Source organism: Trichomycterus rosablanca, chromosome 15 (genome assembly GCF_030014385.1).
Source record: "Trichomycterus rosablanca isolate fTriRos1 chromosome 15, fTriRos1.hap1, whole genome shotgun sequence".
Lineage (NCBI taxonomy): Eukaryota > Metazoa > Chordata > Actinopteri > Siluriformes > Trichomycteridae > Trichomycterus > Trichomycterus rosablanca.
This window is the reverse complement of record NC_086002.1, coordinates 33,211,654-33,225,798: the sequence shown is the minus strand read 5'-3', so window position 1 is coordinate 33,225,798 and position 14,145 is coordinate 33,211,654. Positions and strand designations below refer to the sequence as shown.

The 14,145-nt window shown below is 41.7% G+C and overlaps 2 protein-coding genes across 2 annotated transcripts; both read right to left on the bottom strand.

Moving 5' to 3' along the window:
* Positions 1–656: 656 nt before the first annotated feature.
* LOC134328508 (E3 ubiquitin-protein ligase TRIM17-like) lies at positions 657–2,598 on the bottom strand. Its single transcript, XM_063009599.1, has 4 exons — positions 2,319–2,598; positions 1,154–1,161; positions 932–1,077; positions 657–672 (listed from the first exon to the last, which is right to left on the bottom strand). Exons 1-4 carry the CDS (start codon positions 2,596–2,598, stop codon positions 657–659), a joined length of 450 nt encoding a protein of 149 aa, XP_062865669.1.
* A 4,492-nt stretch (positions 2,599–7,090) lies between these two features.
* LOC134328507 (E3 ubiquitin-protein ligase TRIM35-like) lies at positions 7,091–13,028 on the bottom strand. Its single transcript, XM_063009598.1, has 7 exons — positions 12,639–13,028; positions 11,486–11,578; positions 11,170–11,391; positions 10,298–10,320; positions 10,098–10,216; positions 9,812–9,991; positions 7,091–7,122 (listed from the first exon to the last, which is right to left on the bottom strand). The coding sequence occupies exons 1-7, from the start codon at positions 13,026–13,028 to the stop codon at positions 7,091–7,093; spliced, it is 1,059 nt and encodes a 352-aa protein (XP_062865668.1).
* Between the last annotated feature and the right edge of the window lie 1,117 nt (positions 13,029–14,145).

Below are 14,145 nucleotides of genomic sequence, written 5' to 3'. Positions count from 1 at the left end.
TAAAAAGTCCATATCTACAAATAATAAATAAATAACATGAACGAACAAAATAAATAATTATATCAGTTGCTGCTATATTTGTTAATAAGAGTGCATGTAGGGCAACCAATAATTGCATTTATCTCAACTCTTATAAATAAAATTTTTTTTTACATAAAATAATAATTTCACTTAATTATTATCAACCGCTCTTTCTTGGTCAGGGTCGGGGCTGGTCCAGGTCCACCATGACAACCCTGGATATCTATCGCTGGGAATGGAAGGAAAGCATGTTAGGGATGGAAGAGGGGGGAGAGGTGGGAGGGAGTTGGACAGTTTGGTCGTTTGGTCCAGACTTACTGAATCCTTTAATGAAAGACAAACAACCAAAAACAAGAATTTATTTTTAGAAATATTTTTAGAATATATAAAAATAACTTATGCAATATAAAAATATACTCACACTTAGGATGGGCTTCCTTCATCTTCTTGCACACTTTGAATCTCAGGTTGTCCAAATGTTTGACTGCATCAACCCTGGATCTTGGATTAATTTCTGGATCTGGAACTGGCATAATGACTCTGAAATGCACGATAATATCTCAGATATCATCTTAATCATAAACTTATTATGGCAGCATGAATTACTACACAAATAAATGAAATGTACCTCTTCTCTATGTCTCTGAAGTTCTGAAAAAATAGAAAATAATTAGACAAAATTAGAATTTGAGAGATACATGATTACTGGTCAAAAGTATAGCTAGAACACAATAGGGAGTTTAAATCTCAGCTCTGTTATCGGCCAGCCCTCTCTCTTAACTTCTTTTGTAATTGGGTTTGAGAAACTATCTTTAAAAACATCAGAATGCTTACATGTAAGAATAAAGTTTCATTTCCTGTCATGTCTTCTTTAATTTTACGTATTCGCTCAGACAGAGAAGAAGACAACTCGTTCATCTTTACTGTTATCCTGACTCGTTTCTCCTGCTCTTCCTGCTTCAGTGCAGCTATTCTGGCATTTTCTTCTTCTTTGAGGAACTGACGAAGCTTCTTAAACTCATCTCTTATCTGCTTCTCAATTTCCAGGGTCTGATCCTAGAATAAAAGCGAAAAGTCAGTGTCTGTGATTTACAGGATTTCTTTTTCCTAGGTGCACAGTAACACCACATACCTGCAGGACTGTGAACATGTGAGGAGACACAGTTTTAGAAGTCAGTCTTGCTAGTTTAGTCTCAAGTTGCTGCAAGGGTTGTTGAAGCTGATTCTGAGATCAAGGTGTTAGGGATTAGTCAAATATAATATAAGTGAGCATGTACATATATTACATACATTACATTTACTCTACATTTACAGAACAAACAAGACATTTGAGACATTTAATTAAAAATAGTTCTCCATCATCCGTATTACCCCTGTGAAAAAGCACTTTGGATAAAGGTTTCCACTGTTTATGTAAAAACGGATGAAAGTCTAATATAGTCTCATTCATCCTTAATCTTACTTACGTACAATTTTTTTACAACCCCAATACTGAAAAGCTAAGAAGATAAATAAAAGCAAATAAAAACAAAAAGCAGAGATGTGGAAATGATCTTTAACTTTATGAACAATTGTGAGGCACTTCTACAACCATCTACAGTCCGTAGGAATATTAAATGAGGGAGAATTCAGATAAATCTTTTTGTGTAAAGGGCAAAGCCAAAACCAACGTTGAACAGTGTAAGAATTTCAGCATGGACCCAATTGTGACTGGTTTTACGTAGCTGCACTCAATGGCATTATTATCATAATCAAGGTCTAAACAAGGGTGTCTCTCCCCAAAGTTAGGGAGACCATCTGGCTTATTTAGCATACGAAAGATACGAAAGAGCAAAGACAGCTCTCACAAGTTCTAACCAACTTAAAGGGATTATTATAATGAGTGATCAACAACCATCACAGACAGAGGGAACTGACCTAGACATGCAAGTGATTAAAGACAATTACATTAATTAGAATTGAGACCTGCATTTTTACTTACATGCACTGAAACTTTGGATGAAAGAAAATCATGGTAAAATATCATCATGGCATTTAACTGTTTTTTTTTCTGATACTTTATGGGGTTTTATATGACAATAATCTACAAAGTTTGTCTTATCTTTTAAACTTTCTGAATGAGAAGCCTTAAAAACTAGTTCTGTCCTTCATCTCAGACTGTTTAGGGTGGTGGAATAAATACTTTACCCTGTGATCCTTGGCAGCTTTGCTGATGGAGCAGAAGTTGTGATTTTTATGTTCCTGAGATACACATTTCAAACAAACCAGCTTCTGATCATCAGTACAAAAGAGCTCACATTCCTGATCGTGGACTCCACACACCTCTTCTTCGTTTAAAACCCTGCGTTTCTTTACGACCACCTCAGATATCTCCCTGATGACCAGGCTTTTGCAAGGAGCGTGTCTACTTTTTTTTCTGCACAGAGGACATTTCCTGGCTTCACTTTCATTCCAGTTCCTGTTGATACAACTTGTACAGAAACTGTGAGAGCATGAGAGAACCACCGGATCAGTGAAGAAGTCCAAACAGATGGAGCACTTGAGGTTCTCCTCCACGTCGCTGTGAGACGACGCCATTACTACCTGTTCAGGTCCATGGTGGAATTATACTGTGGAATTCCAGGAAATGCTTCCTTGGTTTGGTTTCACTTTTACAAAAATGAAAGCAAAAGTAAAACAGCAGTGGAAGTGTGTAGTCTTGTTTGACTTGTAAATTAAGTTAAATTGGTTGATTGAATGTATTAGAAGGTCTACTAAACCTACTAGACCACTTTTAGTCTTAGTCTTAAAAATTAAAGTTCTGTATATTTATAATGTATATTTACATTTATATTGTCCTCCTTTACCACAGATACGCCTCATAACACAAGACACGCACCGCTTTATTCACTTTCACATCTTTCATTAAATTTCCTCCTTCTGCATAACTGAAGAGAATCTTGTGCATTTTGGGATGATTTGTAAATATTTCTCAGCATCATCTAGTGGCGAGATGTTGTCGCTGCAGGTCACAAAGTCGGCATGCGTTGTAAGAGATGCAGTTTATGTACTGTCGATTTTACGGGTGTTTTAAGAGAAGTTTGTCAGCTAGACAGACAGACAGACAGACTCCAGAACACAGTTCGGTCGGGTTTATTCTCTTCCCAGGTGTGTGATACACTGTGAGCATCAGAATGGAGTAAAACGACAAAATACAAACAATACAAACAATAAACGTAATACAGTGCAGGCAGCTTTAGTTCAGTGTTACATCTATTACAATATGAAATTTAACCAAACGTAAAATAGCGCTAACGAGGTAGCATTGCTATAGTAGCGGTAACAACCGTATTTAATTCGTAACTGAAGTGCTGTAGCGTACTCGCTACACATTTACAAACAACTGAGAATATAAACGTCACTACTTACACACAATGCTTCTGTATCGGATTACAAGAGAATTAAGGTCTATTTATTATTGTTTACGCTACTGACTTTACGCCGCCGTTAAAATGTAAACGTGACGTGGCTTCTTAGTCAAAAGTCAAAGTTAGCTGCCATGACTACGATGTCAACAGTTGCTGCTTAAAGGCGCAGGCGTCCCATTAAATTATAAGGACGTCTCTGAACCGTCACGACAATCGTACGTCTTTTAAGCTCTCGCTTCTCAAGCCACACTTCCAGAAATAAAGGTACTAAAATGAGAGTACATGATACACTATTCTACCCTGAATAACATTATTTACCGAAACTTAAGTACATAAATATTGAACCATTGAGGATTTTATCCCAGCACCTACAACCCCAAATCAGAAAAAGTTGGGACAGCATGGAATATGCAAATAATTCCTTTTTACAGACAGGATGAGCATGAGATATTTCTAAGATCTCGATGTACTTCTCTGTATTAATGCTGCATCACCAAGGGTACTGACACGCCCCCATACCATGATACACCCTGGTACTGACACACCCCCATTCCATGATACACCCTGGTACTGACACACCCCCATTCCATGACACACCCTGGTACTGACACACCCCCATTCCATGACACACCCTGGTACTGACACACCCCCATACCATGATACACCCTGGTACTGACACACCCCCATACCATGACACACCCTGGTACTGACACGCCCCCATACCATGATACACCCTGGTACTGACACACCCCCATTCCATGATACACCCTGGTACTGACACACCCCCATACCATGACACACCCTGGTACTGACACGCCCACATACCATGATACACCCTGGTACTGACACACCCCCATACCATGACACACCCTGGTACTGACACGCCCCCATACCATGATACACCCTGGTACTGACACACCCCCATTCCATGACACACCCTGGTACTGACACGCCCACATTCCATGATACACCCTGGTACTGACACGCCCCCATACCATGATACACCCTGGTACTGACACACCCCCATACCATGACACACCCTGGTACTGACACACCCCCCATACCATGATACACCCTGGTACTGACACACCCCCATACCATGATACACCCTGGTACTGACACACCCCCATACCATGATACACCCTGGTACTGACACACCCCCATACCATGATACACCCTGGTACTGACACGCCCCCATACCATGATACACCCTGGTACTGACACACCCCCATACCATGATACGCCCTGGTACTGACACACCCCCATACCATGATACACCCTGGTACTGACACACCCCCATTCCATGACACACCCTGGTACTGACACGCCCCCATACCATGATACACCCTGGTACTGACACACCCCCATACCATGATACACCCTGGTACTGACACACCCCCATTCCATGACACACCCTGGTACTGACACGCCCCCATACCATGATACACCCTGGTACTGACACACCCCCTTTCCATGACACACCCTGGTACTGACACGCCCACATTCCATGATACACCCTGGTACTGACACGCCCCCATACCATGATACACCCTGGTACTGACACACCCCCATACCATGATACACCCTGGTACTGACACGCCCCCATACCATGACACACCCTGGTACTGACACACCCCCATTCCATGATACACCCTGGTACTGACACACCCCCATTCCATGATACACCCTGGTACTGACACACCCCCATTCCATGATACACCCTGGTACTGACACGCCCACATTCCATGATACACCCTGGTACTGACACGCCCCCATACCATGACACACCCTGGTACTGACACCCCCCATACCATGACACACCCTGGTACTGACACCCCCCATACCATGACACACCCTGGTACTGACACCCCCCATACCATGACACACCCTGGTACTGACACACCCCCATACCATGATACACCCTGATACTGACACCCCCCATACCATGACACACCCTGGTACTGACACACCCCCATACCATGACACACCATGGTATTGACACGCCCCCATACCATGACGGACCCTGGTACTGACACCCCCCCATACCATGATACACCCTGGTACTGACACACCCCCATACCATGACACACCCTGGTACTGACACACCCCCATACCATGACACACCCTGGTAATGCCTCATGAGCAAATCGGTAGGGCACAACTCTCAAACAAACACAAACAGATGTGGCTTACTGCCTTAAATCCTAGTCTCAATCCTAACTGCAACCCTAGACCCTCCACCGACCCCTTCTTATCCACCTGTACTTCGGTGGATCGACGCCTGAGGTCGGTCTTGCTCACGGAGAGTCACTCGCCGATCTCCATGTCCCTCCACTTCTGTACAGGCGCCTCGGGCTACTACCCAGGGTTCATACACGGCGTTGAAGACCCCAAACCAAATGTTGCGCTTTAACCCTGAATCAGATTGCCATGTAAACACCTCCGCAAAGTATCTGGACGCTGGTCCACAGTCTAAAGATCTTCGTCCGGTTAGAACGGACCGAGCTGGATGTTGACCTGACATGTTCCGTTTGTCCCGACAGGTACGAGAGGAATACAGGAAGCTCTGTGGCGGCTCCAGTAAATCACAGAAGAAGAGATACTCCGATTTCAGCTCCAACCAGTCCAGCAACAGCCAGGTACGCTAGACGTAGTACCTTAACCGCTAAGATACATCAATGCCACCTAGTCCGATAGGTACATCCCTAATATTAGAATTTCTACCTTTCCAGCGACCTCTTCGGAGTGCTCCGAGCACAGGGGAGTCCCAGATTTGACAACCTCCCCGACCACGCCACCAGTTTAAGCTCTATCTGACTCTGCCAGAGTTCCTGTAAACCGACGGACCTGTCACGCATTACAAATATCCTCAAGAGCTACAACTTCCATCACTTGGCCAAAGGGAACACACCCAGAACCGCCCGTTCTTGCCATCCAACCAGTGGAAGAAGATCCAGAAACCATGAGTCTTCCATTGCGCCAATAAAACCAATGGGAACGCAGACAGAAGCGCTCTTTATTTTTATAGCCCACTTCTAAAAATGGAAAAACACCCAGAATTACTTCGTTTTTCTCTTGAGCCAGTTGACGTTGACCTAGAAGGACTTCCAAGTTCTTCCAAGCCACCAGATGGGAACAGACTAAGAATCGCCTCCTGGTACCAAGCTCATTGATGGTCCCAGGAACACCAGCTTCTACCTAGCCAATGGAACAAAGAACAAACCTGAAATGCCTACTACTTAGGTCCAGTCACTTCAATAAGAAGAGCCAAAAAACTGGCTCCATGAGGACTTGTCTTCCATCCAGAAACACCTCCTATTTACCTCCAGCCAACACCAATATACTCAGAAATATCCACTTCCTACATTAAGCTAATCATAAATCATTGGACTGCCAGTATGAACACAACCAGAGCAAGATGTTCCTTCTATCGAGCCAAAGGGAACACCCGGGAAACAACTAGTTCTACCTTGCAGCCAATGAGAACTCAAGAAACACTCATAAGACCCAAAACGATCCTCACCCATTGCTCAGATCTTTGTCTGTACACGGGCCTCGGCTCTGCCCATCATCCTAACCCAATTATTTTAGCATCACAGTCACTGAGACATGGAATACACACCTGGGAAGTCAAGTTAAATGGACATCGTCTTAAAGCAAGTTCACAGCAACCTTTGTTGGCGACAGTGGCTCCCTTAAAATTACAAGAAGACACATTGAGAGGATCCAAGACTCAGCCAGGACCTCCGTCCTCTTTGGGAATTCAGACAACAGTTGATTCTTACCTTCTTACTTTAATTTCCAGCAGCCGCTTGCAGATATTCCGAGGAAACTGCTGAAGGGTGTCAAGGGCTTGCAACTATCAAGAGATTAGACTGTGTATTGCTAGGTGTAGAAGGTATTCATGAAGAGGAGTGTTTGGTGTTTGTGCTAACGGCTAAATCCTAGATTTCACATTTTGCGCTAAAGCTGAACGGTTGGTAATCAGTTGGTAAGATGTTTAGGGTACTTTGGGATGACGGATGAAAAGCCAACCAAGACCAGCTCCCCGAACAACTCGGAAGTTCTTTTCAACACTCCAAGAGCACAACAGGGACGAGAACTCGACGCCTGCACTTTTTTTCGGTCGCTATCTACGACGCATTGGAATGTTATATAACTATTATTATTTTTTTAGAATGTATTGTAAGTAAAAAGATCAAATGGAAGGACGATCCAGAATCCAGTTATGCATCCTCTAAATGGATCCAACAGTGACTTTATTTTTTTGTTTGTTATTTGTTCTTTCATCTTACGTTTAAATGTGCCGTCAGGTCCAAACGTCAGAGTCAACCACAGAGAACTCCAGGCAATTTACCCCATTCTTCATCCTCTCTCAGACTGGTTGGTGGGCAAGTCTAGTCTGCGGTCAGACCACTCTAGGACAATCAGAGACCTGAATGTCCTAAAGCCTTACTAGTGTTGTTTTGGCTGTATGCTTCGGGTCAGTTTGAGTTGAAAAGTGAACTGCCACCCCAGTGCACTGTATAGGAGGTGTTCCTCAATTCTCACCAATCTCCCTGTCCCTGCCGTTGAGAAGTACCCACATGGCATGATGCCACCATCGGCTTTACTATAGGTGATCTGCAGTTCTGTCCAAAGAGTTCAATTTTTGTCCCATTGAACCACAGTTCTTTACACCCCTAGAGTGACCACTGGGTTCTTTCTTACCCTCGGGACCAAGACCCTTCTTGTTCAGTGACCCAATGTGGCTGGATTCCCAACTCTAGGAAGGTTATGTGGCCCTTATGGACCCTTATGTGGACCACAGGGGACTCAAGGATGTCTTTCCAATCTCAAAGCTAGTAAAATGATCCGACCACTGACGTTTGGACCGGAACGTAAGCACAATAAAACTGATTTTATCAGAGAGCACTTTCATTGTTTTTTTTACTTTTAGGAGCTTTTATATTTGTTCTGGAGATGTTTTTAGATATTTTTGTACTTGTTTTCTTGCTTTGTTGCACCACAGTGTAAATACTCCTTGTTTTTAGTGTTGCACACACACACACACACACAAGCTCAGGGTGACGGAGCAGATCCTGGAGATCCTGGATCAGCAGGAACCCTCGTTTGGTACTGATGCTTCCTTCAGTCTGAATTAAACTCACTGAAAGATCTGAGCATGTGTGTCTTTATTTTTTAATGTACATCAGCCATCGCTGTATCCTGATTGAGATAGGAAACAGTCCAGTCATCATTTTTATCAAACAGCTAACATCAACCCCAAACCCTTAACTCTAACCCAAACCCTAACTCCTAACCCCAAACCCTAAGCCTTACCCCAAACCCTAACTCCTAACCCCAAACCTTAACCTGAACTCCTAACCCTAACCCCCTACTATTTTTAATTTTTTTTAAATAATTTTCTTTTGAAAAATATATCAAAAGACCAGCAATTTTTGAAAAATATAATAAATTGTCCCACTACAAGTTTCACTCAACAAATTATTTATTTAATCACAAAAAATGTATTAAATTACACAAACACAAGAAACATAAAATAATATTAATAATTATCTAAAATTACAAACAATTTAATTCTACAGTCAGCTGCAGATATATTGGCACCCATGCACAACAACAGGAAAGAAAAAATCATAATTAGGCTAAAATAAGTAAAAATATAAGAGAAACGTATAAATAAAATGCCCGTATCCACAAATAATAAATAAATGAGTGAACAGATTGTAGGGGGACCAATAATTGCATTTATCTCTTTCCTAGTCAGGAGCGGGGCAGTTCAGGTTCCACTGGGAAACACTGGGTGCAAGGAAAGAACACCCTGGACAGGCCTCGGCCACACCCCACTTAGACACAGCCAGTGATGTCTGTGTAGACTCCCAACCATCTGAGATCGAAACCCTGATTTCAGCAGGGGTGGACTGGCGTTGTTAATCAAGTGTGTCCAAACTTTTGTCTGGTAGTGTATCATACCACAGTATAAAAAAGAAATGATGCAGACAGAAACAAAAAACAGTACAAACAAGAATTAAGGAATAAGAAAGTGATGAACTGCTTGTGCTAAAACCCTACTGACTGTACAGACACTGAAACCTTGGACGGTAGAATCATCATTGCGCTTGTGCTCAGTAAATAAAAACCAGGGTACATTTTCTCGGTGAATTTGTGTCTGTACGTTCTTAAAGTTGTATTCCTGTCAGGATCACTGAAGATTACCAGGCCTTTACCCATATCCAGAACTACACGCACTTTCTTAACCTGATAAGCCGCTGAACTCCATGAACATTTACCATTGATATCATAAACCATTAAAGGACAATCCAGTGGATTTTGCGTTAGTTTGACAGATTCATTAACAACTCCAACAGCCCAGTTCATACAGCCTTCAACCTCCACCTGCCAGCTGTGGACTCCTGAGTCAAACCCCTCTGAGCCCAGGATATGCCAGCGAGTTCCCTCGGAGAAGCTTAAACAGGCCAGTGGCCAACATGAAATGCTAGCTAAATTCGGATGTACATCAAGGGAAGGAATTTTGGTGTTTTGGTCCAGAATGACTGAATCTTTTTAATGAAACAAACAAACAAAAACAAGAAATTACTTTCAGGAATTTTGTATTTTCATAAAAAAATTATAAAAACTTTTTTATACAATGTAAAATCTACTCACAGTAAGGACAGACGCCCTTCATCTTCTCCCACACGTTGAATTTCAGGTTGCCCAAATGTTTGGCTGCATCCATCATGGATCCTGAATCGGTTTGTAGATCTTGTACTGCTAGCTTAGCTCTGAAATTCAAAATGACAAAACATGTCAGACATCATAAACTTCCTTTAGCATGAACTACTACACGGATGAATGAAATGTACCTGTTCTCTATATCTCTGAAGTTCTGAAAAAGAGAAGAGATCAGAATTTGAGAGATTCTTACAACCCCAATGCTAGAAAAAGACATGCTAATCAAAACAAAAAACAGTGATTTGCAATTAGTCTTTAAATTATATTACATGAAAAAAATTACCAGATTTAGCAAACTATCTACAACCCCAAATCAGAAAAAGTTGGGACAGTGTGGAAAATTAAATAAAATTAAATAAAAATGCAGAACCCAAGATATTTCATCTTTTATCTGCTCAACTTCATTTTATGTATTAATAAACCTTCAATCCTGCATTTCAGACCCGCAACACATTCCAAAAAAAGTTGGGACAGGGGCAATTTAGGGCTGGTAATGAGGTGAAAAAAATTTAATAATGATGTGATTGTGAAACAGGTGATTGTGATCATGGTTTGCTTTTTTTGGAAAGACCAAAAGGAACATCCAGACTGTTATCAGCAACAAGTCCAAAAGCCAGGGTGTGTCATGGTATGGGGGTGTGTCAGTACCCTTGGTAAAGGTCATTTACACTCTGTGATGCAACATTAATGCAGAAAAGTACATTCAAGACGTCGTCTTTTTCAGGGAAGACGATGCAAAACCACCTGCTGCACACATTGCAGAGGCATGGCTGTGGAAGAAGAGGGTATGGGTACTGGACTGGCCTGCCTGCAGTTCTGATCTGTCCCCAATAGAAAACATGTGGAGGAGAATAAAAGCTGAAACACTAAATCACTTGGTCTCCTCGGTGCCAAAACCTCTTTTAAGTGGTGAAAAGGAACGACAACATTACAAAGTGGTAAATGCTTTACTGTCCCAACTTTTTCTGATTTTGGGGTTGTGTAAAAACATTAGAATGCTCACATGTAAGAATAAAGTTTCGTTTCCTTTCATGTCTTCTTTGATTTTACGTATTCGCTCAGACAGAGAAGAAGATGACTCTTTCATCTTTTCCTTTATACTGCCTCGTTTCTCCTGCTCTTCATTCTTCAGTGCAGCTATTCTAACATTTTCTTCCTCCAGGAGGAACTGACGAAGCTTGTAAAAATTATGTCTCATCTGCCTCTCGATTTCCAGGGTCTGTTTCTAGACAAATAAAGAAAATAAAGGAAAGATGCAATTTATAGGGTTTTTCTTTTTTCCTAGATGGGTCATTTACAGAAATAGAAACGTTACATACGTGGAGGACCGTCAACATGTGAGGAGACGAAGCTTTAGAATTCAGTTCTGTCAGTTTGGCCTGAAGTTCAAGCAGTGGTTGTCGAAGCTTATTCTAAAAGAGATGAATAAATAAAATGTACACAGGTGATGAACTGATAATTTGGTATAAAAGAAACATCCAGAAAAGCCCTAGGCCTAGTACAAGAGCCAAAAATCTCAACTGATAAAATAATAAAATAATACCACAATTAATTTTATATTTTATTGTAGAATTGATTATGATTATGATTTTTTTTCCCCCAATATGTTAAATACAGTAAATAGAATTTGAGTCGAGTCACGAGTCTTTATGCTAGAGTCCGAGTCAAGTCAGAGTCAATATAATCTACACAAAATGTAGCGTAGAAATAAAGAAATAATCTGTAAGTTCAGCTAAAAACAACAACAGATTAGCGAGTGTATTTAGCCGTTTTACTTCGTGTCTTTACTTTCCTCCTCATTGTGTAAATGAATGTAATTTCTGTAACAAGAAGGTTCCGGTTAAAAGCTTCAGCTGATACGTTTTGTTTTCATTACAGAACAAAAGCGCTCGATAAATCACGGCACAGCGGCCAAAATCCCAAACACAGCAAAAACAATCATAACCGCTGCTTACCTTAGCTTCTGTTCTTCCAGATGCTATTACATTTATAAGCGTGCGTCCCATTAGGAACAGAATCCGTTATTTTGTAAATGTGCTTATAATTAAAAACCTCCAAACTTTTCCTGGTCGTGAAGTAAAACAGGAAGTGGTTAGAAAGCCGCTCGAGCGTTTCATTACCACGTCATCTGTGTGACGCAAACCGAATAAATGCAAATAACAGCATTTCTTACTAACAATTACAATCAGAAGCTCTGATTGGTTCAGAAAGCGTCTTTCAACCATCAGCACCGATTCTGTAGGAACGTTCCATTCACATTATCTGTTACTGTGAAGTGCACTACGTAGGGTACTCCACCATTTTAAGTGAGATTCCAATCCAGAGGTAACGAGAATGTTCAAATGAAGTGAACTGAGGAGTCTTTTTTTTCCGAGTCATGAGTCGAGTCAGAGTCATTTGTAACGAGTCCGAGTCGAGTCTGAAGTCTCTGCATGGAAACGTTTAAGTTGGTGGAATCAATAAACACTTTACCCTGTGATCCTCGGCAGCTTTGCTGATGGAGCAGAAGTTGTGATCTTGATGTTGGTCAGATACACATCTCAAACACACCAACTTCTGATCAAAAGTACAAAAGAGCTCATACTTCTCACCGTGGACCCCACACACCTCTCCTTCATTAAAAATCCTGCGTTTCTTCATGACTGCCTCAGATATCTCCTTGATGGCCAGGCTTTTGCAAGGAGCGTGTTTACTTTTTTTTCTGCAAAGAGGACATTCCCTCGCTCCCCTTTCAGACCAGTTCCTGTTGATACAAGTTGTACAGAAACTGTGAGAACATGAAAGAACCACCGGATCAGTGAAGAACTCCGAACAGATGGAGCACTTGAGGTTCTTCTCCACTTCGCTGTGAGACGATGCCATTACTACCCGTTCAAGTCTGCAGTTTATTTTGAGCTACAAAAATCCTAAACAGTTTGACTTGTAGTCCTGGAGTGTAGCCTCTCCCCAGCCCTTGTCACAGTCACACCTATCAGGTGGTGCTTCCCTCATCTGTACGTCATAAAACCGAGCAGGAATGTCAATGGGCGTGCACCAGTATCTGCCTTGTACATTTGCCTGGTATGCCGCGTGGGTCATGTCCGTTCAGGTTTGGAGTACGAGTTCTGGATCGACCACTTCTGTTTAAGGCGTGTGTTTGGATCTCGATATTCGTTTATTGTGCTCACACGTCAGTTAGTTTCAGGCTTATAAACACGTTTTAGCTTCAGTTAAGACCAAAAATGTTGGTGTGATTGGTCAAGATGGGAAGAAAATGTCAACTCTTTGTGGATCTACACTATTACAAAATACACCGATCAGCCATAACATTATGACCTCCTTGTGGCGCCCTTAAAATGACAAGCAGACACCTTGAGAGGATCCAAGACTCAGCCGGGACCTGAGTCCTCTTTGGGAATTCAGACAACAGTCGATCAGAATGGAGCTTCTTACCTTCTTACTTTAATTTCCAGCAGCCGCTTGCAGATATTCCGAGGAAACTGCTGAAGGGTGTCAAGGGCTTGCAACTATCAAGAGATTAGACTGTGTATTGCTAGGTGTAGAAGGTATTCGTGAAGAGGAGCGTTTGGTGTTTTGCCAGATGCTGAACACCACTCATTGTGCTAACGGCTAAATCCTAGATGTCACATTTTGCGTTTAAGCTGAACGGTTGGTAATTAGTTGGTAAGATATTTAGGGTACTTTGGGATGACGGACGAAAAGCCAACCAAGACCAGCTCCCCGAACAACTCGGAAGTTCTTTTCAATGCTCCAAGAGCACAACAGGGACGAGAACTCGACGCCTGCACTTTTTTCAGTCGCTATCATTGAAATGTTATATAACTATTATTATTTTTTTAGATGTTATTGTAAGTAAAAAGATCAATTGGAAGGACGATCCAGAATCCAGTTATGCATCCTCTAAATGGATCCAACAGTGACTTTATTTTTTTTGTTTGTTATTTGTTCTTTCATCTTACGTTTAAATGTGCCGTCAGGT